The sequence below is a fragment of the Ceratotherium simum genome, chromosome 9, assembly GCF_057802395.1.
Source record: "Ceratotherium simum simum isolate JZ-2026a chromosome 9, ASM5780239v1, whole genome shotgun sequence".
NCBI classification, from domain to species: Eukaryota; Metazoa; Chordata; class Mammalia; order Perissodactyla; family Rhinocerotidae; genus Ceratotherium; species Ceratotherium simum.
In genome coordinates, this window is record NC_141908.1 from 82,407,732 (window position 1) to 82,432,409 (window position 24,678).

Here is a 24,678-nt window from a genome sequence, read left to right on the forward strand (position 1 = left end):
GGTGTATCAGGGGCAAGTGTGATTACTCCAGAGTCTTCATCCCTTGTTGACAGGTGACATCCTCTGATCAGCAAGGGCCAGTTGACTTCAGGGAATAAGAGTGCATTCTGCTCTGACGCAAAGTGGCCAAGAAGAGGCTAGTGGACAGGTGGACAAGTAAGGGACAACGCTGTGCCTACAGCCAGAGTGTTTGAGCCACGGGATTCTTCTGTTGTCATCGCTCCACTACACCACTCTTCCCTTAAGGCTACTGGTCTATAGTCCTCAAATCCTTTCCATTTTTACTTGCAGGTATGATTGGGGGAATTCAGTACCCACTAGAATCAAACACACCCTGGGTCACTCGCCTTCCCTGACTGCCCCCAGGCCCTTTCTGGCCAGTGTTCCTCAAGAACCAGGACCTAGGACAATGTACCCTTGGCCCCTTCCCCTGAGTCACACCATCACCGTGCCTCCTGTCTTCCTTCCTGCATCCTGGGGCCTTCCTCTGCTTGGCTGGGTGCCCCCCTCCCCTCCTTGGGAATCCCACCTGAGCCCAGTGGCCCTCTTCCTCAGCCTTCATTCTGGGTAGGGGAAGCCTTTCCCACATCCTGTGTTCCCCTGAGGGGCCTCCACTCCCAGAAGTAAACATCTCCCAGGATATCCTGGAAGTAAAGCTTCCAAACTTCCTTCTACTCCTGCGCAAGAGAGAAAGTAATCAGTGATATTGGGGGAAAAAAAAAGAAAAAAGAAAAAGCAGTGCAATGCTCGCTCATCCCTCATCGCCCTGACCTCTCCCTGGAGGGCTTCACTCCACCCCCTGCCATGGGGGAAGCATGGGGGGGGGGTGGGCGGCAGGTAGGCCAGGCCGTGGGGACTCTGGCAACCTACTCTTCTGTGAACAGACACTTTCCCACGGATGGGTCAGCCCATAAGCCGGGGGTGGGGGGGGCAGTGGGGGGTGGGGACGACGACAGGGAAAATGCTGACATGAGATGGCACTTGCCAACTGGGCCTACATCCAGCTTTATCAATGATAAACCTGGCGTTCGAGCTCCTTCTCGCTGGTTCCTGGGTCTGTTTTCCCACATAGGTTAGGGAGGGGAGAAGCGAGGCTAACTGACTGGCCACACTAAAAGACAGCAATCACACCACAATTACAGACAATTGTTGATCCTCTCAAGAAGCTTGGTGTTTTTTAAATTAACATCTAAGACTTAAAAAAAAAAAAAACATATAACGAGGAAAACATAAGTGGCTCATCATTCCATCACCCAGAATGCTCTTAAAAAATTAAAAGTAAGAAACATACATGAAGGTCAAAACATTTAAACAGAACAGAAAAGGTATTAAAAAGTAAAAATCTCCCTGTGCTGGTCCACCAGCACCCTCTCCTCCCCCCAACACTGTCAACAGTGCTCATATACCCTTTTATTTGAAATGTTATGTGTATCAGCATGTATAATAGACATTTTTATTCCTTCTTCTTTCTCATTTACACAGAAGATAATCGGCTTTTCATTTGCCCGGGCGCAGAGGCTGGGTGGGGAGGCCTGGATTCCTCCTCGCTCCCCCTCCACCCCCACCCACAGCCCCCTTTGCTCTGCAAGGACTTCGCCCTTCCTTTCTAGGTGTCCCTCCTACCACACCCACCCCACACCCTCAGAGCAAGTGCCCCAAAATGAACCGAGTCATCTGGTAGCTACATAATCAAATGTCACCACTGGGGGAAGCTGGGTGAAGGGTGCATGGGACTCTGCACTATTTTTATAACTTACTGTGGGTCTGTAATTATTTCAAAATAAAAAGTGTTTTTAAAACAAAATAAGTCAGTGCTTGACGGGGAAAGCCACAGTGGAGGAACCCTAAAATGAGAGGAAGAGGAGTAAGGATGGCGATGAGGCTCTCTGATAACAACGTGCTCAGGCCCACGCCAGCCGGGCCTCACCGCCTCCACGGTGCCTGCCGGCCAGGAATGCAACATCAGCCAGTTCTTGAAATGTTTTAGGATGGGTTTGATTTTCTGGAAAGAACAAAACAGTGTTTCCCAATAAAGCTATTTGTTGTGAACTTGGAAATGTTACCACTTGATCTGAAGCATATTATGTTGTTTCTCTTTTTTAAATAGTTGAGTGAGTTTCTATCCTCTTTTAAAAAATCAAAACTCAACCTTAAAAGGACATGAATATTTCATGTTGCAGAGTAAGGTAGGCTCTCCAGATGGGGAGTCTGTCCGACTCGTGATCTCATGCATTTTATGGCCACACTTCCCTGCAAATCACACTGATGGTGAAAACCCAGCTGCATTCTCAAGAGTCTTGTCACATTCCTGACACCAGAATCAAATTTCTCCTGTGGGAGGTTGAGCCAAAGGTATGTCCTGACAAATCCCCCAGAAGTGGGTCGGAGGCTGACGTCCTGTCCCGCTCTGCTCCCGTTCCCCCTGGAGGTCGGGGCAAAGTGGAAGTTGATGCGTCAGGGACCCCGACCCACTGGGATGAGGGAGAGCCGGGCGGCTCAGTGAGAAGCCCCATCACACTGCTCCCGAGCGCTGTCCCAGATGCAAAGTTTCACTTTGAATGGACGTATAAAGCAGAGCTACTCAACCCAAATAGAGATGGGCTAGAAAGAACCCTGTGGGCCCAGTGGCCAGATGCAGCCCACAGTCATCTGTCAACACACAATATTTTTATTTTGCCCAGTTTTTTAAAAATCAAGGGATCTGAGATAAAAATTCACATTTCCAGCTTCTCCTGAAAACCCAGAAGATCTGGCAACAGGTTCTGCATCTCTTCAGAGCAGCGTCTGGCCGGAGCTGATGCTCTCCATGTTGCCAGAGTCCCCACCACTCTCTACCGTCTTATACTCTGTCTCCCACATGCAGTGACATTACCAGCTGGCTCCTGGTCACCATCTTGGTGATTCCCGCTCTCTGATTTACTTTGCCAATGTCTGCTTTGGGAGGAGGGATTGCCTCTCTCCCCCGTCTCCCCTCTCCCTAAATTCCTGGTGCTCTGAACATATGATATAAAAACACCCAGTCACTGCTTGGTCCCCTCACGTCCTTCCTTTTGTTGAAGACCACAAGAACAAAGGAGTGTCTCTTACACCCAACTCTTTGTTCTGGCTGAAGCATGCAGTTTCCATCCAGCATTTAGGGACTGATAAATCTATGTCTTTTCCCCAGTGCCACCCAGTTATGTTCATTTCTTAGTCAAGAGCCAGAAATTGCTGTGTTTTCCTTTCTGAGATGGGTCTTTAATAACTTTCTGGGGAGAAAAAATTAAAAATATGTTAAAAACAACACCTCCACTCAGAACTGTGGCTGTCTCCCCGGGAGCCTCTGCCTTTGTCTTCCTGATGAGCTGTACATTTTTCCAGCACTCATCGCTGCTGAGGGTCAGCAGGGGTGCCAGACTAACGGAGGAGAGGGCCTTGTGGGCCCCCCCAGGCTTGCCCACATCTGCTCGACTGGAAACACTGTCAGTGGTCCAAGAAATAGCTGACGATCATCCTGGCTGACTCTTGCACTCACATGTGGCTCAGAGGCAGTGCCGTCCTCTGTGGATACAGCGTGCCTGCCAGTTACTGGTGACAGAAGAGATGCAGGAGCTTCTCCTACACAGAGACCCAGACGTGCCCTCATTTTAGGCAGTGCTCCAGGTGAGGCAGTGTGAGAAGTACCTTTGGACCTGATACCCTGGGCTCCCACATCCTTCTCAATAAGACACCTGTCTTAGGCAGCATGGAGATCTGAGCATCCGAAGTCAAGGAGTTCCTGGGGCTTGACCAATACAGTCAGTGTGGTCCTCACATCAGGGAAATCAACCTCGCTTCCGATCTGCAGTTACCTCCCCCCGGGGCTGTCCCAGGCATGCTGTTCTGTCCCGTCCCCGTGTGGGTTTCCCTGGAAGTCAGGCTGAGGCGCCCTGGGAAGTCCAGGACTTCTTTTCCTGGTAAGTCCCCCTCATTTTATCATCTAACAACTCGTGACAGGACCCTGTTAATGAGTCATATGTCCCACACAGACTTCTACTTTCAGAAGCAAACTGCCCCCAGGATTCTCATTTCTACACAAAACCAAAACTTCCTTCATCCCTGGGTACCACCACAGACACACACACACACACACACACACACACACAGACACACACAATTGTTTCATGAGTATGGTAAAATATTTCAATTTTTAAAAATGTATCTAAAAAAATTAATTAAGCCAAATGTATTATCTTTATCCAGAAGTTTTGATATACTATATACTATGGACTAAATTTACTTTTTCAGAATTTATTTAAAAACTAACACACACAAATACATAAAGAAATTAGAAAGTTTTATGTCCCCACTTTTAAACAACCAGTAGGAAAATTTTTCAAAGTGCCATAATTAAGGCACAAGTAACGGCCCCATTTGAACAAATAAAAAGCTAGTACGTCCCTGGTCAGAAAACTCAACAGAAATCCTAAGGAGGAAGTGAGTCCACGGGAAATACTAGTTTAGGCCTGAGACAAAAGGCTCCCCTCCCACAAAATAGAAAACAATTACATTGTATATGGCACGTGAAGGTCTACAAAGCACTTGCACATCCGTATACCACTGGATTATAACAATCCTATTATTATAATCCCCACACTGCAGATGGGAAAATGCAGCTTAGCAATTTGCCCTGGTTTATACTTACAAAGTCAGGACTAAATTCCTGGTTTTCTGACTCCAGATCCCTTGGCTTCCCTCCCATACCAGTATTTCTCAAACTTCTCTTTCATCCCACCTTCAGGCATTTTTACCAAATCGGCATTGTCTGCATAGTCGTCTCCCTCTGGTTTCTACCATTTAACAGCCTCACCAAAGGCACTATGCACCAAGGCTGCAGACATCTGACACAGTTTTCCTGCAAATGTCCATCAATAAAAGATAATCACAAAATTAAAAACAACAAAACCAAAATGATATTATTAACTTTAAGCTGATGTTTGCCTGTCAAATTTTCTGGGTCTGAGATCTGTTCTCTCCGTATTTAAAAAGAAAGAAAAGAAAACGGAGGAGGAGGAGGAAGAGGGGAGGGACGATGATGGAGCCTGAGAGAGGCGCTAAAGACACACTGTGTCAAAGCTGACTCTCCTCGCCGTTAGTCAGAAGGATTAAAAAAAAAAAAAAACAGAAAAGGGACTAATCTTGCCCCCCAAGGTGATTCTGGTGTTGTTTAAGACCATGCCCACAAAGCCTGTAGAGTGCAGCTCACCCTACAAGAAACATAGCCTTGAGCCAGGCTGCACCACACATGCTGTTAACATGTGAATGCACTTAAAATATTGAAAAGGGGCTCACAATTCTTGAAGATCCAATACCGGCTTGGACTTAAATACTGATCTCTACAGCTCTGGCAGGTTACTGCAAATTGAGGGGGAGGAGCACGGCAACGAGAGGTGTAGTGCTCCTCAATTTCTAATATCTGTAAAATCCTAGTCTCTGAGAATAGGGAGCATAAAAAAGAGATCCCAGATGCAAAAGCAGGGGGAACGAGCACGCATGCACATCTCGGGTAGCAGGACAAATGGTTTGCATTCTCCTTCTTTTTCACAGAAAAACTGTGCAAGGACATTTTAAGTCCACATAATGTCTGCCTTTCCTTTTCTTTCTTTCCAGAAATGATTTTTTCAGAAATATTTTAATAGTAGCTAATTCATACAGTAAGTTATTACCATATGAACTAATAGTTATTAGTTTAAAAAAATAATATATATATATATATGTTAACAAGATAATGATCCTGGACCTTTGGTTAGCACGCAGACGTTTTTAAAAAGAAAAAGTAATTGGAGTTTGGAGCATCAAGGAATACTAAGGAAGGGCTTTTTTAACAGGAAAAGAATGACACTGAAAATCACCATCTGGTCAACCTAAATGATGCCCTTAGTAATATAAGGGAGCCAATATAAAAGAATAAATTTCTTTAAACATCCCTCATGTGGAATAGCATCCTGAGAGCACTGGAAAGTGAAGGCCCAGCACTTTCCTGGCAGTGTTTGAGTGCCAAGGGTAGGAAGAAAGCAAATTACTGGATTCTCAGGAAAGTACTTTACTATAATGCCCTGGAGTTCTTCACACAAAAAGTATCACTTCCTCAGTGAAACAAGTCATATAAAATCCACTTCCACAAAAAATAAGCAGTTAACAGGATTCTGTGCCACATGCTTCTATGTCAGGCTAAGAAACCTCAGAACCCACTGCGTGTTTTTCTTCCACGAGACGAAGTTTTCCCCGCCACTGACCAGGTGGGTCCACGGGAGTGACACAAGAGACCACGACAATAGCAGTCGTTTGTCATCGAGGGCTGTCTAACCCAAAACGTTCTGGTATTGTCCCATTTTACTCCCACTTAGAGCAAGAAGAGGCTGCGTGCTCAGGAAACTCAGAGTCAGCTTCCAAACTGGAAAATGTTGCAAATACCAAGAAGGAATGAACGTGCTCTGGAGCAACTGCTCAGCCCGGGCGGAGAGAGGGGTAAATCAGATGGTCTTTTCCATCCCAGATGTCAATGATCTACAACAGAACCTGGATGACAAGGAGAAATTGAGACGCAATTTGGAAGCTGCTTTATAAAATAGAACCCCAAACAAAGACATTCAACAAGGCAGAGAAATCTAAAAAGAAATGAAAACGGATTCTGGGTGAGAGTAGAAAGCAAACCAGCTTGAGACTGTGCTGGAGAAACGAAGGTTTTCCCAAATGACAGCATGTGGAGAGGAAGGTAGCTAGACAGCTGTCAGTCTGGGGGGGGGGGGGGGGCGGGTCACAAACCAAACGCATGCTCACCAGGCCAGAGACCAGAAAAGAAGCAGGTGCAAACAGTGGAGACAAGGTCAACTGAAGAGTGCAGGACCTGTCTAAAAGCATTCGAATTAAAAAGAAAACTGAAATATGTATGCTGGCCAAATAAAACATCTCTTCAAGCCAGTTCACCCTAGGAGCTTATCTCTATCAGATTCTGATAATCTAACTCTTTCTAACTCTACCCCACTGTATGCACATGAGGAAACCAAGGACCAGAGAAAGCACATTATTTGATGATAAGCACAGAACAGTGGGTGTAGGGAGCAGAGCCAAAGTGCCAGGATTGTGTTACACACTGAGATGATGTTAAATAGAAACAGTTAAATGACATTGAGGCAAAAATCCTCTGCACGCCTTTGGTTCAAGTGTACTAAGTTCACATGGTTTATTCTTTCAGAGAACAAATTAAATTATCATCTAGTTAAACACAAAGATACTAAGAACTGGGGGAAGACTATGCAGGGAGAGGTTGTGCTAAAAAAAAAAAAAAAATAACAACCTAAGTAGTCAGAGAGTCAGATATTCAGATATTCAATTTTTCAAAAACAACCGTTAAATCCATAGTTAAATCTGCCACAATGGCCCTAACAGAGATAAGGCAAATGGGGCTCCTGACTTCCATTCTACAGACAGGAAAAGTGAGGTACTTAGAACTCTCACAGCTTGTTTTTCAAAATGCCTTTTTTTTTTTTTTTTTGGTGAGGAAGATTAGCCCTGAGCTAACATCCGTCGCCAATCCTCCTCTTTTTGCTGAGGAAGACTGGCTTTGGGCTAACATTCATGCTCTACTTTATATGTGGGACGCCTGCCACAGTATGGCTTGATGAGCAGGGTGCAGGTCCGCACCCAGGATCCGAACCTGCGAACCCCAGACCACCGAAGTGGAGAGCGTGAACTTAACCACTATGCCACCAGGCAGGCCCCTAAAATGCATTTTTTAAAGTTACATGTTCAAGGTTCCTTCTTATGTACTCCTCAAAGAGCAAAGGAAGAAAAATCATTTCCATTCCTGGTATTGGTTAATATATATTTTTTACAAATTGGATAAGCTTAAGATTCCTTTTTTAAAAAAAGTGAAATTCCAGGAAAAAAATCTCATTGAGATATATTAAGTGGTATGAAATCTTCCCAGGAAATTCGTGGAGTGGGGAGAAGGATGAGAACACCCTCTCCTGGGACAGCAGCAAGAGGACTAGACAAAGAACCAGCAACGTTCTTCCAGGAGCCCCTCCGGCCAGCCAATGGGACTTTCCTTCCCTGGTTTCTATGCGTCTAAGACAACACAAATATACACTCTTTGGAAGGAGGGAACGCAGTCTGCACACAGGGCCTGCATCTCTGAAATAAACCTCTCCATAGGTGCTGGGCTAAACCTTCAATGTGAAGAAATAATCTTTGAATTTTATAGCAGCATACGCATGATTCTTCCCCTCCCCCATAAAACTCCCAGCACGAACAACCACATCAAATTATTGCTTTTCAGAGGCCAATTCAAAATGCCCTACTTTATCACAGAAAGAATATTCCTTGTGTATGTGAGTGCTTCCATTATGTCTTATTTGAAGGAGGAAAATGAAATAAAAATCCTATCTGAGATATTTATAGATCTCATAAAACCTGATTCACTCTCATAAGCTGCTGTGAGCTCAGCCATCAGGTAAGGCAGAAATGGCAGGTGTAGTAACCAGCACTGCATTATGTTATATGTGCTTAATTCTGGCTCTTAAAAAAAAATAACTGCACGCTGGAAAAACTTAAGAGAAGTCAGTCACAAGTAACACTGCAGAGAAGGAAAGGGGACTGAGCTGGACCTCGAGTGAGCAGCCAAGCAAACCCCCAGACGCAAACCAAGCCCAGCTTCTGGGGGCCGTGGGCACAGCTGGTATTTCCCCAGTTCTAAGTACAAGTGACTTGGCGAGAGCTTCCCCTGGGGATGGATACAGGGATACCAGACCGAATGCCTGTAACTCTCCCTTGCCCTGCCTTCCACCATTCACTTTCTCTTAGACACTCCAGAGTCACTGGGATCTTAGGGAGAGTAGGGGTACTATTTACAAAAAGAACATTGTGATATTTTGCACTGTTCCCGAGGGGAGGAAGGGCGGTTGAAAACAGGGAAGGAAAGAGCATTGTTGAGTGGATGCTACATGCCAGACACTGGACCACAGAGTCCACGCCTGCCCTTACGTAGGCATTAACCTCACCTCACAGATGACAGAAAGAGACTCAGAGAAGCTAAGTGACTTTCTCAAGGTTCCAGCTCTGCCTGACTTCAAAGCCTTCGTGCAATCTGACTACTACAAAACACTGTGACCTTAAGGAGACCTAGCACAGTCCAGGCCTTTTACAGGTGAGAAAACCAAGGCCCAGAAGAAGACAGACCAGAGAGTTGTTCAAATCCACACAGGTCCATTGGCTGCCAAGCCATGACCCTTGGCTTCTGCCCTTGTGTCTCTTGCCTAACTAGTACAGTTCAAAATTTCAATGTGTTGAGCAGACTTCCTGGGTCTGGATCCTGGCTCAACCACTTCCAAGTTGTGTCATTTTAGATAAGCCATTTAATAACTCTAATCTCAACACCTCCATCTGTAAAACGGGGACAAGCAGAAGTACCTCACAGGGTTGTCATGAGGTGCTCAGACGAGATTACCTCCAGGAAGTATTTGATTTGTATTAGACATCATCACGATGCTCATGATGATGATAGGAAGAGCAGCCAAGTGGGAAGAGGGAAGCGTGTCCCACTGCTGGTTTTGCAACGCATTTGCTTTGCAGCCACATTAAGACAACTTGCTTAATCTTCCTCTGCCCCAAGTTTCTCACCTCAGAATGGGAAATTCTGTAATATCTGCCTGCTCCTTAGTTACAGAAAGAATGTGTCAATGACAAGACATTGTGAGCAACACACTCGCTGCCTTGAGACAAAAGCTCAATATGGATGTGTGTTAGACTCTTACAAGCAGACATGAAAATCCTCATCATGGAGGAAATCATCTCTTGGTCCACATGAAAGAAAGCAAGAACCCTGACACAGAGAGGCGAATGCACAGGTGTGGGCTGAACAGTCTTGGAATGCAGAAGCGAAGCCAATGACTCGGGGTGACATTGGGCAGCATCTCAAGTCGCTCACGGGAGAATCAGTTCTGCACAGGGGCCTCCTCACAGCAGGTATCCCTCACTACCAAGGCAGGAGCTGTGCTCTCTGAACAGGGCCTATAGTGACCAAAAGCTCAAAAGCTAGGGGGAGGGGGGTCTATTTCCACTCCTTTGCATGCTGAGCAAATCTGCCACCTTTCCAAAAATAAGAGCCAACACTATGACCACGCCATTGAATTCCCGCGAACACGGCTTTGGAAGGGGAGTGTGAGAGTGGGGTCGGGAGCACGCAGGCTCTCCCTTGCAGAGCAAGAGCTCCACGGCTAATTGCCATTTTCACAGCTGGGTTGAGCTTTCCAAAAGGCATCCTTCAACCCTAAGCTCTGAGCTCCTCTCATGATGTTCTCTTGCCAACCATACCCCCATCAAAGACAGTTATAGATGAAAGGACGCACCTACAATACATACACTTTTGCAAACATCACAGTTTGAAAACGAAACATTTCTAAGACTTCTTTGTGAAGATCACCACATGCCCATGGTCATTACCACAAGAGCCAAGCCTTCTACGGACAGGGAGGCAGCCTCCTCGCCTGAACATCCTCAGCAGCAATTATTCCACAGTTTATTTTTGCTCCTCTTACTAGAAACATGAGTCCTTTGAAATTCTTTATAAACAGAGTCTACTTCCAAACAGTGAGGTCAGTAAGAAATATGAAGAGCTGCTACCTAACACCTATGTGGCAGCATCACCCAACAGACGTTCAGGCACCCATCCCTTTAAACCACAGAGCAGGCTGAGGTGAGTGGAAACTCATGGTTGAAGGCCTGTCGAGAATGAACTATTTGAAACACAGCAAGGCTGGAGTTTAATGCCCAACACCACAAAGGTACCGGAAACAGAATTTGACCAGGTTAAGCAAACCTCTAGTGGGTCATAGGAAATGTGAGCCAAATGGCCCTACAGGGACACTTTAGAGGGAAGGAAAAGAAAACAAGAAGGATGAAACAACACTTGGGCAGTCGCTTTCAACCCATGAGCTGGATGAAGTGCCTCCACCAGTGCCGTCCGGCTTTATTATAAACCTCTGTTACACTCAGATTCCAAGTTATACAAGAAATGAAATATTTCCATATAAGGAGTAGGCACCTGCCACTCTGAGTTATCTGATATTAACCCTCTATAGATTAATGGCTCAAAGCCTTGGCTGCATATTGGAATCACTCGGAAGCTTAAAAAACATGGATGCCTGGGTTCTACCCAAAATGATACTGACTTAATTGGTCTGGAGTGTAGCCACAGTCGAGAACCACTGCCACAGACATAGTCAAATCTTAAGTCACAGTCACATCATAATCCCTAAATATCTATTGAATGCCTACTGTGCGCAAGGCTAAGAACCCAAAGGCTTATAAATTTAAAGTTATTATTGAAATTATAACCAAGGCATCAACTCTGCTCTAAATCATATAACCTACCTAGAAAAGTAAGACAGAGGAAAAAAAGAAAAAAGCAAGCTATACTACAAGACAAAACTGAAAAGCATCACGAGGAAGTAAAAAGGTCCACACAGTGTAGAAACAGCAGCGATTACTGTTGGTGGTGGGAAAGAGAGGGGGCTTCCTGGAAGAAGTGGCAATCATCTGAAAACCAAGGATCGGTAGAATTTGGACAAAGAGAATCAGAAGGGAAGAGGAAGGAGGAAGGAAAGGGCTGAAGGAAACAATATAAAGACAGAAGCAGGAAAAGCAGTCATCCAATTGGGGTGGCAATTACCACACTTGAAAGGGGGCAACTTGTGACTATGACGTAGGCCCAGTCTTGGGACACCTTGACTCTCAGAAGTTCAGCTTCATCCTGTGTGTAATCGGGAGCAGTGTGAAGGCGCAGTGAGGGAGGTAGAAAGTCTGTCCAGGGGAGGTGACAGGGCTGCCCTGGGGCAATGGCAGACAGAGCAGAAAGCTGAAGACCACAGTGAAGTTCTGCAGGAGCCAACAACTGGTTAGATTCAAATGAAATTGAGGAGCCAAAGATGACCGGAGCTTCAGACCTAGGTCTCCTTGACAGGAAGAACCATGTCAAGAAAAGAAACAAGAAAGCCAGGAAAGGAGGAAAGAAGTGGACGAGGTCAAGCTCTGGGACACACTCAGCTGAGGTGGTCAGGAGGCAACCCAAAGCCTTCAAACCTCAGCCGCACATTTCTACTGCCAAAACGAGAAACTCAGGGAAACAGGTGGAGTTGAAAATGTAGATTACAGCTTTGAGGTGGCAAAGAAGTCTCCACGTGGGAAGGAAATTTCAGTTTCTATGAGCTCGGAGGTAAACAGATCTGTGAGACAAGTTCCAAAAGAAAATTTTCACCTCATAACCACCAGAGGTTGGGAGGGGGTAGGGCAGGTCAGAGGCAGTGGGCAAAGGAGTGAAGAGCACCCCACGTTCCCTCCCCTCCCCGGAGACATGGTGACAATGAGGCCAGGTTCACCTCCAGCCCCAAAGGACTTTCTCTAAAACCCCACAGAGGCTGAGTTTCTTCCCAACTGCTTTTCACGATATGCAGCACATTTTGTTTCAATTTGTGAAGCATGGCAACCTCACTGCCCATCCAACCCTCTCAAGAACTTGAAAACACTTCAAAGAAGATTTCCGAGTTGGCGCGTGATCACTGTCCTGGTCTCATGCAGACTTTTGTCGACAAGGTGTCAGACATAGAGCCTTTTCACCCTCGAGGCCTCCTACACACAGCCCCATCCCAGCGTTCGTGCAGCCAACCACAGGACCTCAGGGCACCCCACTTCTGATTACTGACAAGACAGTACTTCTGTTTATAAGACTAGAGTTGTAACCGGGGGCTTTTGTTTTGTTTTTTCAGGACAGTGTACATTTTCCAGGTTACCACACATTATTAAAAGTATAATAAAAATTATACACATTAGCCTTCTCCAAGATAGTCAATAGCTTGGTTTAGGGCCCAGACAATTCCAAAATTCCATGTACTAGTACTGTTCCAAGTAGAAAGGGGATTTTTCTTGCCTCTCTTGAAGGGGAGAGCAAGAGGAGGAAAGAATGAGAAGTGACTCAAAGTATATTCAGAACCATGTGATGAAAAACAAGCAAACTGATGTGGACATCCAAAAGAGTCCTGGGCCCTGGAACCACCATCAATGTCAACAGCTGTGTGACCCTGGAGGGTTCAATGCTCTAACAGTCACTTGGTCCAACCCTAGTGCTTTAGAGTTGAGGAAACCAAGACCCTTTCAAGATTTAAAACTCTAATATTCTGTGCTCCCAGCCTGACTTTCCATATAACCCTCAGGAACTGTCAACAAACCCATATTCAGAGACGGACGTCACATATGGCTCTACGTCCATTATTTTAATTACCTCTAATCATTTCCAAATGACACAGACAAGGATGCTGTTTCCTGGCCATTATGGACACGTGTCTTCATACTGTGTACTCATCTGCCCTACAAGTACCACCAGGCCCCAGCCTGCCATGAGCTAGAAGCACAACAGGACTCCATAAATCTCAAGCATGTGTATAAACAAGGCTGTAAGGAAGTGGGTAGATACAGATAGGCACAGGTCAGTGTTCAAAACCTTATAGGACTTAAAATCTCCTTTTTTGGCAATCGTGTTCCAATTCGGTATTATTTAATGTTGAACACACGTACTCTCCCCTACAGGGGTCAAGCTCAGAGAGGGCAGAATTTACATCCAATTCAACTTCGCATCACCCAAACAGTATTTCGCACACAAGTAGAATTAAGGAGTGAAGTATTTACCGTGAAATATTTTCCATATTTTAATATAAACAAAGAAACTCCCACCAGGTGTGACTGGGTACACCACCCGCTCAATCAGGAATGGTGTCACTGCGAAATCAGGAGTCACTCACACTCAAACAGGCTGAGGCCGGCCATACGCCGAGGCAGCTGCTCAGCTGGACCACGTATACATCAAGCATGTGGGGACAGGGCAGGACAAGCCGCTCTAATGGAGAGTGCAACAGACACGATGCACGGAGCAGGACCAAGTGCTCAGGGTCACCCCAAAATACCAAGTGAGGAAACCAGAAAGGACTCAAGGCAGGAGAAGTAACTTTCCAAATTAGCAGCAGACACGAAGGCAAAGTGGGGGAGGAGCAAGACCACGACTAACGTTAGGTAAACGCGCGTCCTAGTAACAGGAGTGCTTTGTTTATCTCGGGAACTCTCAACCTAGATGCAATAAGGCCGGTTTCTGATGGGGACATTCTAAGATGACACACCTCGCAACTGGGCGGAGGAGTGTTTCTCAACTTGTCGATGTTCCGATGTTGATGTACGTGTAACGTTAATGATTAGATACTGTAATTTGTTCCACCCACTTTAACACCATTGGTAGTTGTAGAGCTTTTTAGTCACTGTACTTGGTGAGATTTGGCAATTTGGGTTAAAATGTTTCCACCTGTTTATGCTAAGCAAGCATTCAGCTGATTTGGGAAAACAAAGGGATTTATTTGCAGAGAAACTAAATCTCTGCCCCTCACCCTTCTGGCACCCCTCAGGTTAAATTGGGGAGCTGTCCTCAACTTTCAGCAAATCCTAATTCCAACATAGATGCTAACTGATATACTGAGTGTAGGAGAATCTGAGAGGCTTTCTCTGCATTTGCCAATGGTGGGGTCCAGCAGAGATGAGAAACCCCCCGTACCTGCTACTACAAACTGCAGAGACGAGGTGTCTACCAACCTGTCTGGTCAGCTATCCTGTCAACACGAGCCAGCGGGGACTGGCCAGGATAAACCGTGTTCTTCCTTCCCCAAGAGGCGCAGGGCAGTTAAAGAGGACGGCAAAGCCTTCTCGTGCTCAAAAAGTTACCACACAGGAATTCTCTGAAGGGAGACGGATCTGAAGACTTTTAAGAGAACGGCTACTAAGAGCCCCATTAGGACCCTCTCTAAACTATTCCCATTTAAGTGGAGAGGCAAATAGCCCCCAGTGGCATTTATATTTAGAACGGGCCGAGAGAGAGAAAGAGCGCACATTTGGACGCTGGAGGTTTCTGACATACCCATACATAAGTCATTTCAGGGTGAGGCTGTCACAGTGCATCTTCTGCTCTGCCCTTTAAATGGATTGGACCCCCACATCACATTCTCCTCAGGGTAGGGAGGGGGGTGGGAGTTTCACGGAGAACAAAGAAGTCACCACTGCCTTTATCCCCCCACCAAAGACAGATGTAGTAAACATATCTGCATTGTAACATTCACCCACCTTAAAATACCAAACTGCAAACAGGTAGACTGAATGATAGTGTTTGAGAGCTCTGAATCTACACAAAGATGTACCTATCAAAGAGAACATGGAAATAAATTAAAGGAAGGCTAAGTGTGAGATTGATTGCAGTCACACGTGCTTTCATTTGTAAAGCTGCATTTATTTAGTGACTGCATCCTTATAAAGAAAATCTGGATAACACTGCACTTCTAATTTTTTTTATCTACCAAGTCACTGTTTCAAATTAAAAAAATAGACTGATGGTAACTGAAGAGCACAAAAATCACATACCAAAAAAAAAAAAGAAAAAGGCCAGCTATTTTACCCTCTCAGTGTGGTTAGCAAGGCCCCTTTGTGTCTACAGATTTCCCTGGGTGGTGCTGTTGCCAAGAAACTCTAATTCATGACAAGGTTTCTGCAAACTGGGGACAGAGGCAAACCTACAGATGCAGGGACCCTACAGTTTGCTTTGTCTTTCTGGCTGAGACAGCACCTGGCTGCTCAGGCCTGTAGACGGCAGTGCAAAGGCGAGCTCACAGAGAGAAGAAGAAGCGATGTGGCTCACAGAACAAATCTCGTCCCTCATACCATGAGGCTGTTCTTGGAAGGCAACCGTTTTTGTAGGTTGTCCCCTAGAGATGCCTCATACGAAAGGCCCTTGTAAAAAAGTGTTTTAGGGTGCCTGAAACCAAGATGAAATTGCACTATTATGGGGACACTTGATTCCTACAGCAGCCAAGTATGCCATTAGTTTAAGACAATGGGGGAATGGGGGAGGAGGGAGGAATGTTCTATGATTTATTTATTTGTTTCCAGTAGCAGTGGAAAATTTTCTCTGAGCAAAAGGGAGGCCTGAAACTGACTCCATCTGCCAATTATGAATCAGCATTAACAACAAGCATAATTCCATAAGAGTTTTCAAGTAAACATGCCACACTCCTCAATGGTATGAAGCAAAGCTAAGTGCAAATAAGATTTAGAACATCATTACTTGACCTGCACTCACGAAAGAGCAGACTAGGTATAAAGAATATATCCAATTCTAAAATTTGTATCTTCCCCTCCAAAAAAACAAACCCAAGAGTATTGTATAAAATCCTTTTTATTTTCCAAGTCAGCAGTGGGTCCAGAAAAATCATGATTTCTATTGGCAACAAAATTCATGAATGGGTCTCCCTTTATCCATCACCACATGGCACCCTATAGGCTACTCCAGCTTCTGTCCTACCTTTGATCTTTTCCTGGTTTTGCTCAGACAGCTCTTGGAAAATTTCCTGCAAGTTTCCAAAGAGCTTAAGGCTGGTAGCCTTAAGAGTTGTGCGTCAGCTGAATTCCATAAAATAATAGACCACATAAGCACAGTGTAATTTACAGTTATATGACAGGCAGAGATGATGTTACTTTGGCCAAGTGCTTAAGTATGCAGTCAGAGCTCAGGAACCGAGAGCTGTTAAGGCAGGATGACCATCTGGATTTTCAAATTACACCGGCAATGATTTTCAGGTTGGAGCTGGATGTGGCTAAGACATCATTGCCTGAAAACTCAATGTCAAAAAGATGACCCCCGTGACAGGAAGGCCATCACAGGTTCATTGACTATTAAGCAGGACAATTATCCCAGACCATAGTTTAAAATAAAGTCCCCAAATCGTCCATCCTCAATTTTCAAATGCACAGATGTTCTTGGGTTTATCATCTAAGCCCCTCTTTCTCTACAAATGACATCAGATTATTGGAATCTCTGTATTTCACTCATTTCTTCCCGGACAGGTAGACCGTTCACCTTCAGGAGAACATCTAACGATTGCTCCCAATTTGACCTCTAAAATCCGATTACCCCACAGCATCAGGAAACTTCCTCCTGCTGGAGTTCTTTGTAGCAACCTCCTTAGGCTATTGTGAGCAAAGGAGTGTCAAGATGTCACCATCTGAGGGCTGCCTTGGAACCAACAGTTGCATATGACCATCCCCCTCCTCACACGGGGGGGGGGGGGTGGACAGGGAGAGGGAGGAAGGAAGAGATAGAGCCGGAGGTTTTGTCACCAGCATGAACTTAGAGTCATGGTCACCTTTCTACAGAGCAGTTGTGACTCGAGTCCAGAGCAGAAGCTGCCTGGAGTGACGTCTCATTTAGGAGTGCTTCCCGGCCAGTTATCAGTGTGGACTGCGAGCACGCTCTGAAATAGCCTGGCAAAAAAGGGTTTTAAGGTGAGGGTAGTTGACAGTTGGAGAGGGTTAAGGCAAGACATAAGGAGGGAGGTGCAGGAGGTTAAAAACCCCTTTGCCTGCAGATAGAAACTAAGCTGGAGGTTCCTGGAAGGGGGTGAGATGGGGGGGGCACACGACGGGGGATGGGACACGACGTGGGGGGAGAAGTGGAAGAGGCTCCTGAGGAAACAATAGATCTAATCTGCCCCCTACTTATCAAACCCGTGATGTTCCTTCACAGATCTAGACTCTCTCCTGGATAGCCTAACCAGATCTAAAAGCAGCTTTCCTCTGAGAAGCCTTCCCCAAAAGCAGCTTTACTACTGTGAAAGCTTGAACCAAAACAAAGTTGTGTGATTCATCCGGAGGGAACGTTGTAACAAATAATGCCAACTTTCTTCCCTACAACACTGCTTAACAGTTAAGTCACAAACAAGGGCTGCCTCGGGCAGGCTGGCTAAGTCAACAGATTCCCTTCCCTAACCTGTCTAGACAGTTGTTAATACACAACCGACTCGACACCAGTGGGCTGACAGTGTGAAATGAAGGCTATCTCAGAAAATGAAATTCTGGCAACATTTTGGTTTAATTAGCATGCAAAATAAAAGGAGGAAAAAGATCTAGTGAGACCTTTCATGAGATAGTCTCATTAAGGATGAGGGAAAGAATGCAGTGAAGAAATGGCTTATGCTAAACACAGGTGAACTGTGTGTGCGCTTAGAGAGAGATCACATCGAGGGTATTGGCCAGCATCCTTAGACAGGAATGCATGTGTGGACACACAGACACCAGAGGCCAATACCTGGAGGAAAACTTGCAGCCTCTAACCAGGGGAGAATGGCAACTAGTAACAATGGTACACAGTCAGAGGACTGGCTCTGCCTCAGGGCTCCTCACACAGAAAGCCAAGCCCGCTCACTAAAGCAGCAACTGTTACATCCCAGCCTCGGGCTGGCAAATCCCGCTTTCGGTCCTGGCAGAGGAAATCCAGCCGTTCATTAGCCTTAACAAGCTGCTGTCATGGAGCGGAGAAGTTACATGAGCAGCCACACACCAAGCCTCTCCTAGCCCTCCCCCAAGGGCAAGCGGGTTTCTCCAAGACAGAATGTGCAAGTTCACACTTCCAATGTGCAAATCCAGACCGTCTTCTTGGACTTTCCACGGTGCACGTTGCAGAATTTTTAAAGAATACCCATGCGCCCCCGCCCCCACCCACCATCTTTCCCGCAGAATGTCCCCTCAGCAGCTCCTAATCCTTACTGAGAAAACCACTGTTTCCGCAGTAGATCTAGCACTTTCCACTGACCAGCACTTTCTTTATTCTACTTCACAAAGCCCAGTGAACTTCCCACCAGCCCCACTTCGCCCTCACTGGGACGCCTAGCCAACTCGGCACTGGTGCCCTTCAGCATCCTCGGACTTTCCTAACTAGTCCTCTAAGACGAAGTCGGAGGCACCGGACCACCTTTGTCAGAGGGTGTGCTGTCTAACCGGAGAGGAACCCCAAAGAAAATAGAGAAACAAGGACACACCTAGAGGGTGTTTTCTTTCTGGAGGCATTGCACGGGGGAGCCCACAATGCACGGGTAGCGGGAGACAGCACGTCTTCCGTCCTCCTCCTCCTCCTAGGAATCCTGGAGTATCTTTTGTCACTGAGCTCCGCTCCCTGCTGCCCACCTTCTAACCTCAAAATCAAGTTCCTATTCTTCATTGACACTCGCTAATTACTAGGAAAACACTCCGCTTTGCTCTGCTCCCCCCACCCCCAACCCCCCCATCTGACGGTCGTCAGCACCAGTTGAAAGAGATGAACCTGATTCAAGGTACCAAACGGTAGAGCTGGCGCAGGTAGGGACGCCGCATCCTGTCAGCGGTGGCTGGAAAGCCCCAAACCGCCTCCCAGCGGCCCCTCGAGCCCCAGAAGTTGGGCAGGTCCTGCGGGGACGGTGAGCCCGACAACGTGTGCGCCGGGAGGTGTGGGGGTGACTAAAGGGGGCAGCTCCGACCGCCGCTCGGCTCGGCGCACCAAGGGGGAGGCTGGGTGGGGAGGAGGACTGTTTCCGAAAACATTTTAAACAACAAACAGCTAAAAAGGGGAAAAAATAAACAAAAACCTTCAACCCCAAGCCCACACCGGCGCAGCCCCGGCGTCTCGCCGCCACCGCACGATTCGCACGAGTAATTTAAATGGTTCACCTGCTGCCAGGTCTCCTCCAGGGACGGCAGGGCCGAGAAGTAGCCGGTGTCGTGGACGAGTTGCAGCTCCTGGAATATACTATAGCTAGCCAACACGTCCATGCTGCTGCTGCCGGGCAGGAGCGGAGGAGAGGCCCTCCCCCGAGCGCGGCCGGGGCTGTCCGAGTGTCCGTCTGCCGCGCTCGCCCCCCAGGAGCGCAGACATCCAGCGCCTTTGTTGTGTTGTGTGCAGTCAACTAACAGGGGGGGAGGTCAGCGCCGGAGGGGCGCGGGGCCGGGGCCGGGGCATGCGGCCGTGCGGCCGGCCGCGGGCAGGCGAGTCCCGGAGCCACGCTCGGCTCGGATCAGGAGGGGGCCGCGAACTCACGGACACCGGGCTGCCATCCGCGTCTGCAGCGCCGCGCGCTCCCAACGCAATCTTTGCTCTTTATTTTGGGAGGCTGCATTTTTTTCTCGCGATCGCTGCTCCCCCTTCCCTGCGCTCCCCACCCCCACCGGCCCCGCGCCCCCCCGCCCCTCCGCGCGCTCGCGGCGCCGCGGGGACCCGGGGGGCGCGTCCGTCCCCGCGCGTGACCATGTAAGGTAAACAGGGGCTCGTGAAGTCACTGAGGGCCAATGGGCGGCGCGGGGCGGGCCCGGGGGCGGGGCCGGGCCGGGCGGCGGGCGCGGATTGGCCGGCCGCGGTCTCCCGGGGCGGCGCGCGGCCGGCTATTTTTAGAGGCCTATATAAGGGCGCGGCGCGCGCGCGAGGCCGGCAGCCGCGGACACACGAGCGCGGGCGCTGAGCGCGGCTCCCGGGACGCGGGGCCGACCGCCTCCGACCCTGGCTGCTGCCGGCGGAGCCCGGGCGCCCGTCGGAGTCCGGCCGCGGTCATATGCTTCCCGGAGGGGGAGGGACGCTGCCCACCACCTCCCGCCCCGCCCGGACGCGAGTGCCCAAGGGTTCTCCCCCACTAAAAAGCAAACCGAAGAAGAAAAAGCCCCTCCACGATCCCCACAGCCTGCCTGGGCGAGTAAGGAGGGCCAGAGGAGGAAGAGCCGCGCGGCGCGGGGACAGTGGCCTGGCCCGTTCCCGCCCCCCGGCGCCCAGGTGCGCACGGGCCCCGCCCCCTGCTCCGCCAGCGCCCAGGTGCGCACGGGCCCCGCCCCCTGCTCCGCCAGCGCCCAGGTGCGCGCAGCCGCCGCCACCTGCCCGCCCTCTCCTCTGACCGTGAGCCAGAGAACAGGCAGAGAGTCAGACTCCCAGTGAAAGTTGATTGAAAGGGAACATTTCGCTTGAATGTGTGTTAAAGAGAATAGAGAGACCCCAGGGAGACGCAGGGTGCAGGCCGGAGCGTGCTAGGGGTCTTAAATGTGAGGCTCCCCACGCGGCTTCAGGAGAGGGTTTCTGCCGAGTTGCGGTGGTGATAGGCGGAACAGGATTGTATTCTGGAGCTGGCGTATAGAGATATATAGATAAAGATCCTGTTATCTCTTAGATTAAAACCCTGCTTAATGTACATTGTTAAGGTTCACCAGTTGTTTGCTTCACCTTAAATGGTTAGTGTGGTTCAAGCTTCCCGAAAATGCACTGTGAGCTGAACTTCCACTTTTGGAATGACTGCAGAATTCAGTACTTATTGAGAGATGAGAAACTTAATTCTACAACTGTAATGGCAGAAACACATCCACTTTAACGCCCTTCTCAGCTGTCCCTCCTTCTGACTATGTGGAACTCCATATCACAATATTTGAAAGATTCTGCTTCGTAGAAAGAACACAATTTGAAATTCAGTATTTGCCAGGGGAAATTAAACAGGAATTACAGGGATTGAGCAAAGTCTAGTTTATTTACTTTATGTCTGGAATTCTGTTGCACAGCATCCATTGTAGGAGTATAATTGGTGCATTTACGGTAGGGTATATGCATGGAATGCACAAAGGTCTTGGTGCATTTAGTATTGTGTATACACATGTGTGATACTGGGGATATATGGTAAAAAAAAAAAAGGTTAAAAGTCATACACGAAAAAGGTGACATCGTGAGAGCACACATATGTGTTAGCGCCCGTGGAAGAAGGCAGCCCTGCCTCTCTTTGAAAGTCTGGATGGGGCTTTCCCAGAAATAGAAAACCACTTAAAGCCATCACATCCCCATTAATGCATTAACTCGTCTTGATCCTTATGGTCATTGGTGTGGTGTGACTTTGAGCAAATTACTGGCTCACACCCTCTGCCTACCCATCTCAGAAATAGGAATATTGTAGTGGCATCTGCCTCGCCTGGCTGTTATGAAGAGTCAAAATAACATTTGTAACTCACCTGGCGTAATATCTGGTGCTATTAGGTGAATGCTAAATGTTAGCCATCATTATCTCCTGGCTAAGTGAACTAAATAATGTCTGAACTAATCGGACCAATGCAAGGACATGCCAGGGTCTCAGAGAAGGAGGGGAGGTAGGAGCACTTGCCAAGATGTAGTAAGGTCTCCCCAACACCCGTGCTGTTCCGGTTGTGTGTGGGGATGAGACAAGGTCAAGAGAAAGGGGAAGGGAAGGGGCTCAGACAGAGGACACTCGGGAGGCAAAGGCGAGGCAGGACCAAAGCATATAACTGGGTGTTTGAGACTCTCGTGAACTTAATTTTTGTTTTTGCATTACACTATTACCATTTTGGAGCAAAATGTGACATACCTGTTAACTTGTGAGTTTGACGATTTTACAAATAATAGTTACTATTTATTTAGCATTTTCAATGCGCTGGGCTGTAGGGGCGCATAAACGTTTTATAGGCAGTGCCTCGTTTCATCCTCACGACAACCCTGAGGTAGGTATTTTTATTATCTCCAACTTTATGGATGAGGACACGCAGGCGTAGAAGTACTAAGTTGGTCAAGGTCACACAACTGGAAGCAGGTGGCAGGGGTTCGAATCCAGGAGCATCTGACTTTCCAGACTGTGCTCTGCTTGGGGCTCTCTGTGCAGTGAAGATTGGGTTTCTTGGTATTAAGTCAAGATTTGTTTATAAAAATTGCTTAGGTGTGGAGAAGGTTCCAGTGAGTTTTTCCCCATGTAAATATCAGCCATCCAACTTACAGAAGAACTCAACCAAAATTTTACCATGTAAATCCTGAAAACCTCATTATGACTTTTTTCAAAGCTTTATACATATTTTAGAATTCATTCTAAGAGATTTATGCAACAAGGCACTCCTAAAGGCTCATTTTCAATATTAGTCATATTTGCCTACTTTTTATGGCCTGGAGACCCAAGGTTCACATTGCAAAACACATGCAAAGAATCAGAATGTACAAAATAATCAACAAATTAAGATCAGGAGGGAAGTCTGCAGTCAAACAAACCAAAAATAAACAGCATTGCTGTAGCTATCATGTATTGAGTGCCTTCTCTGTACCTGGTGTTTTACACCTCTTTGCTTCTGATCTTCACCACAGTCTTGTGAGGGAGCTGTTATTGCTCCATTTCACAGAGGAAGATACCGAAGTTCAGAGAGGGCACATAATTTGCCCATTACTGTGTGGCGGAAGCAGATTCAGATATAGGTCTGACTCCAAAGTCTCTGTCCTCTACATGTATTGTCTTAGGAGACACTCATGTTACTTTTAATAAAAAAGTATGAAAAAAAATTTTATAAAAAAATAGAATATGTTAATGGACACAATCAAGGCATCTGACTGTCACTGATGGAAAAGGTCAGCGTCGTTGCTGTGGGAGTCGGTTCAGCACTGCATGGCTAGCACCACCGGTAAAGCCTCCTTAAAGTCAGTCTACTTAAAATGGACCAAATTTCAGAGCAATTAGTGAAAAAAGGTTACTGGGGATTTTATTTGAAAATGAAACTCAATGTTATTAAAATAATTTATTCTATCTTATATTGAACAAAATTTATGTTGCAAGTACAGTTGTGTCCTAATTATAGAATGAATAAATAATAAATGAAGAAGATTTTTGTTGGCTTAATTTTTTCTACAAAATGTGAAGCACCTTACAGCATGCTTTATTTCATATTTGACTTTTACACCATAATCAAAGAGAGAGTCATTTTTGTAATGTTTGAGGGCTTCATCTGTTTTCCCAAGGGTCTCAATTAATTCTTTAATATTCAAAGTATTCTTGTCTTCTGAAACATCACTATAGTCATCATCCCTGTTGATTTGACCTCCACCTGTTTGTTGAACTCTATGGATCCTCATTGGCCAGTTGCTTTACCAACCTCAGTTCATTGACATCATGAAACCTTACACCTTTTGCAAGACTTGAAATTTCACTTTGCAATAGAATTGAATGTGTTTGCATTGCATTGTAAATGTTTACCACCATGGGGGATAGGAGAGGAGAGCCTGGTGTTTAAAGGAGACTTTTGAATGGGGCCTAATTTATAAGTGGTCATAATGACTTTTGCTTCCCTTCACAATCCTACTATGTGGAGGGAGGTGTGAACTTAGGGAGCATGCTTCGGTTGCTCATAGAAAACAAGAGCGTCAGAGAGGTGGAAGTTGGTAAACAAGACTGAGAGACATGGTCTTGGAAGAAAATGTGTGTGGCTGTACAGACAGTGACATACATACATGCTTCCAACCAGAGAGTTGTTTCATGACTGAAAGGAAGCATGGCAACCTCATCAGGCCTATAGGACTGGATGCGACACTCCTCAGGAATACCTTTCCCTCTTGTTTTCCTTCTGGACTCACTTTCTGCCCGTACTTTGGCTTCCCGCTTGTTCTGCCTACAGGGAGAGACTGTGCTGGTCACAGCCACAGATCCTGGTGGTCACTGTGACAGTTCTCCTTGTCACTGTCAATACAAGGACATTTTCACTATACTTGTGTTCCTTGTGAGTTTAGTTAGCTTGGGTCTGACTCCCTGGGTGTGTTCAGTTGTGAGACTCTGACACATTGAGGTTTCTGGACGTGATGGGCTAAAAAATAAAGAAATAAAATCTTAGTCTTGGTGAATTAACCAGAACCTCTTGGAAGGTAGCCTGCTGATCTCCAGAAAACATCCCAGTCTTGCCATTTGACTTTTCAGAGTTCTGTGGATATGTTATAGTTTAATGAAAACATTTATTTTTTAATAAAATGTTAAGCAAATCTGTTGAATT

At 46.7% G+C, this 24,678-nt stretch overlaps 1 protein-coding gene across 1 annotated transcript in view; it reads right to left on the reverse strand.

Annotated features, from left to right (window-relative positions):
• Positions 1-20,070, reverse strand: part of KLF7 (KLF transcription factor 7) — an 86,826-nt gene extending 66,756 nt beyond the window's left edge. Inside the window, exon 1 of the mRNA XM_004426841.3 lies at positions 19,579-20,070. Within this exon, the coding sequence (XP_004426898.1) occupies positions 19,579-19,680 (102 nt within the window). The 5' untranslated portion in view covers positions 19,681-20,070. The remainder of the gene's footprint in view (positions 1-19,578) is intronic.
• Between the last annotated feature and the right edge of the window lie 4,608 nt (positions 20,071-24,678).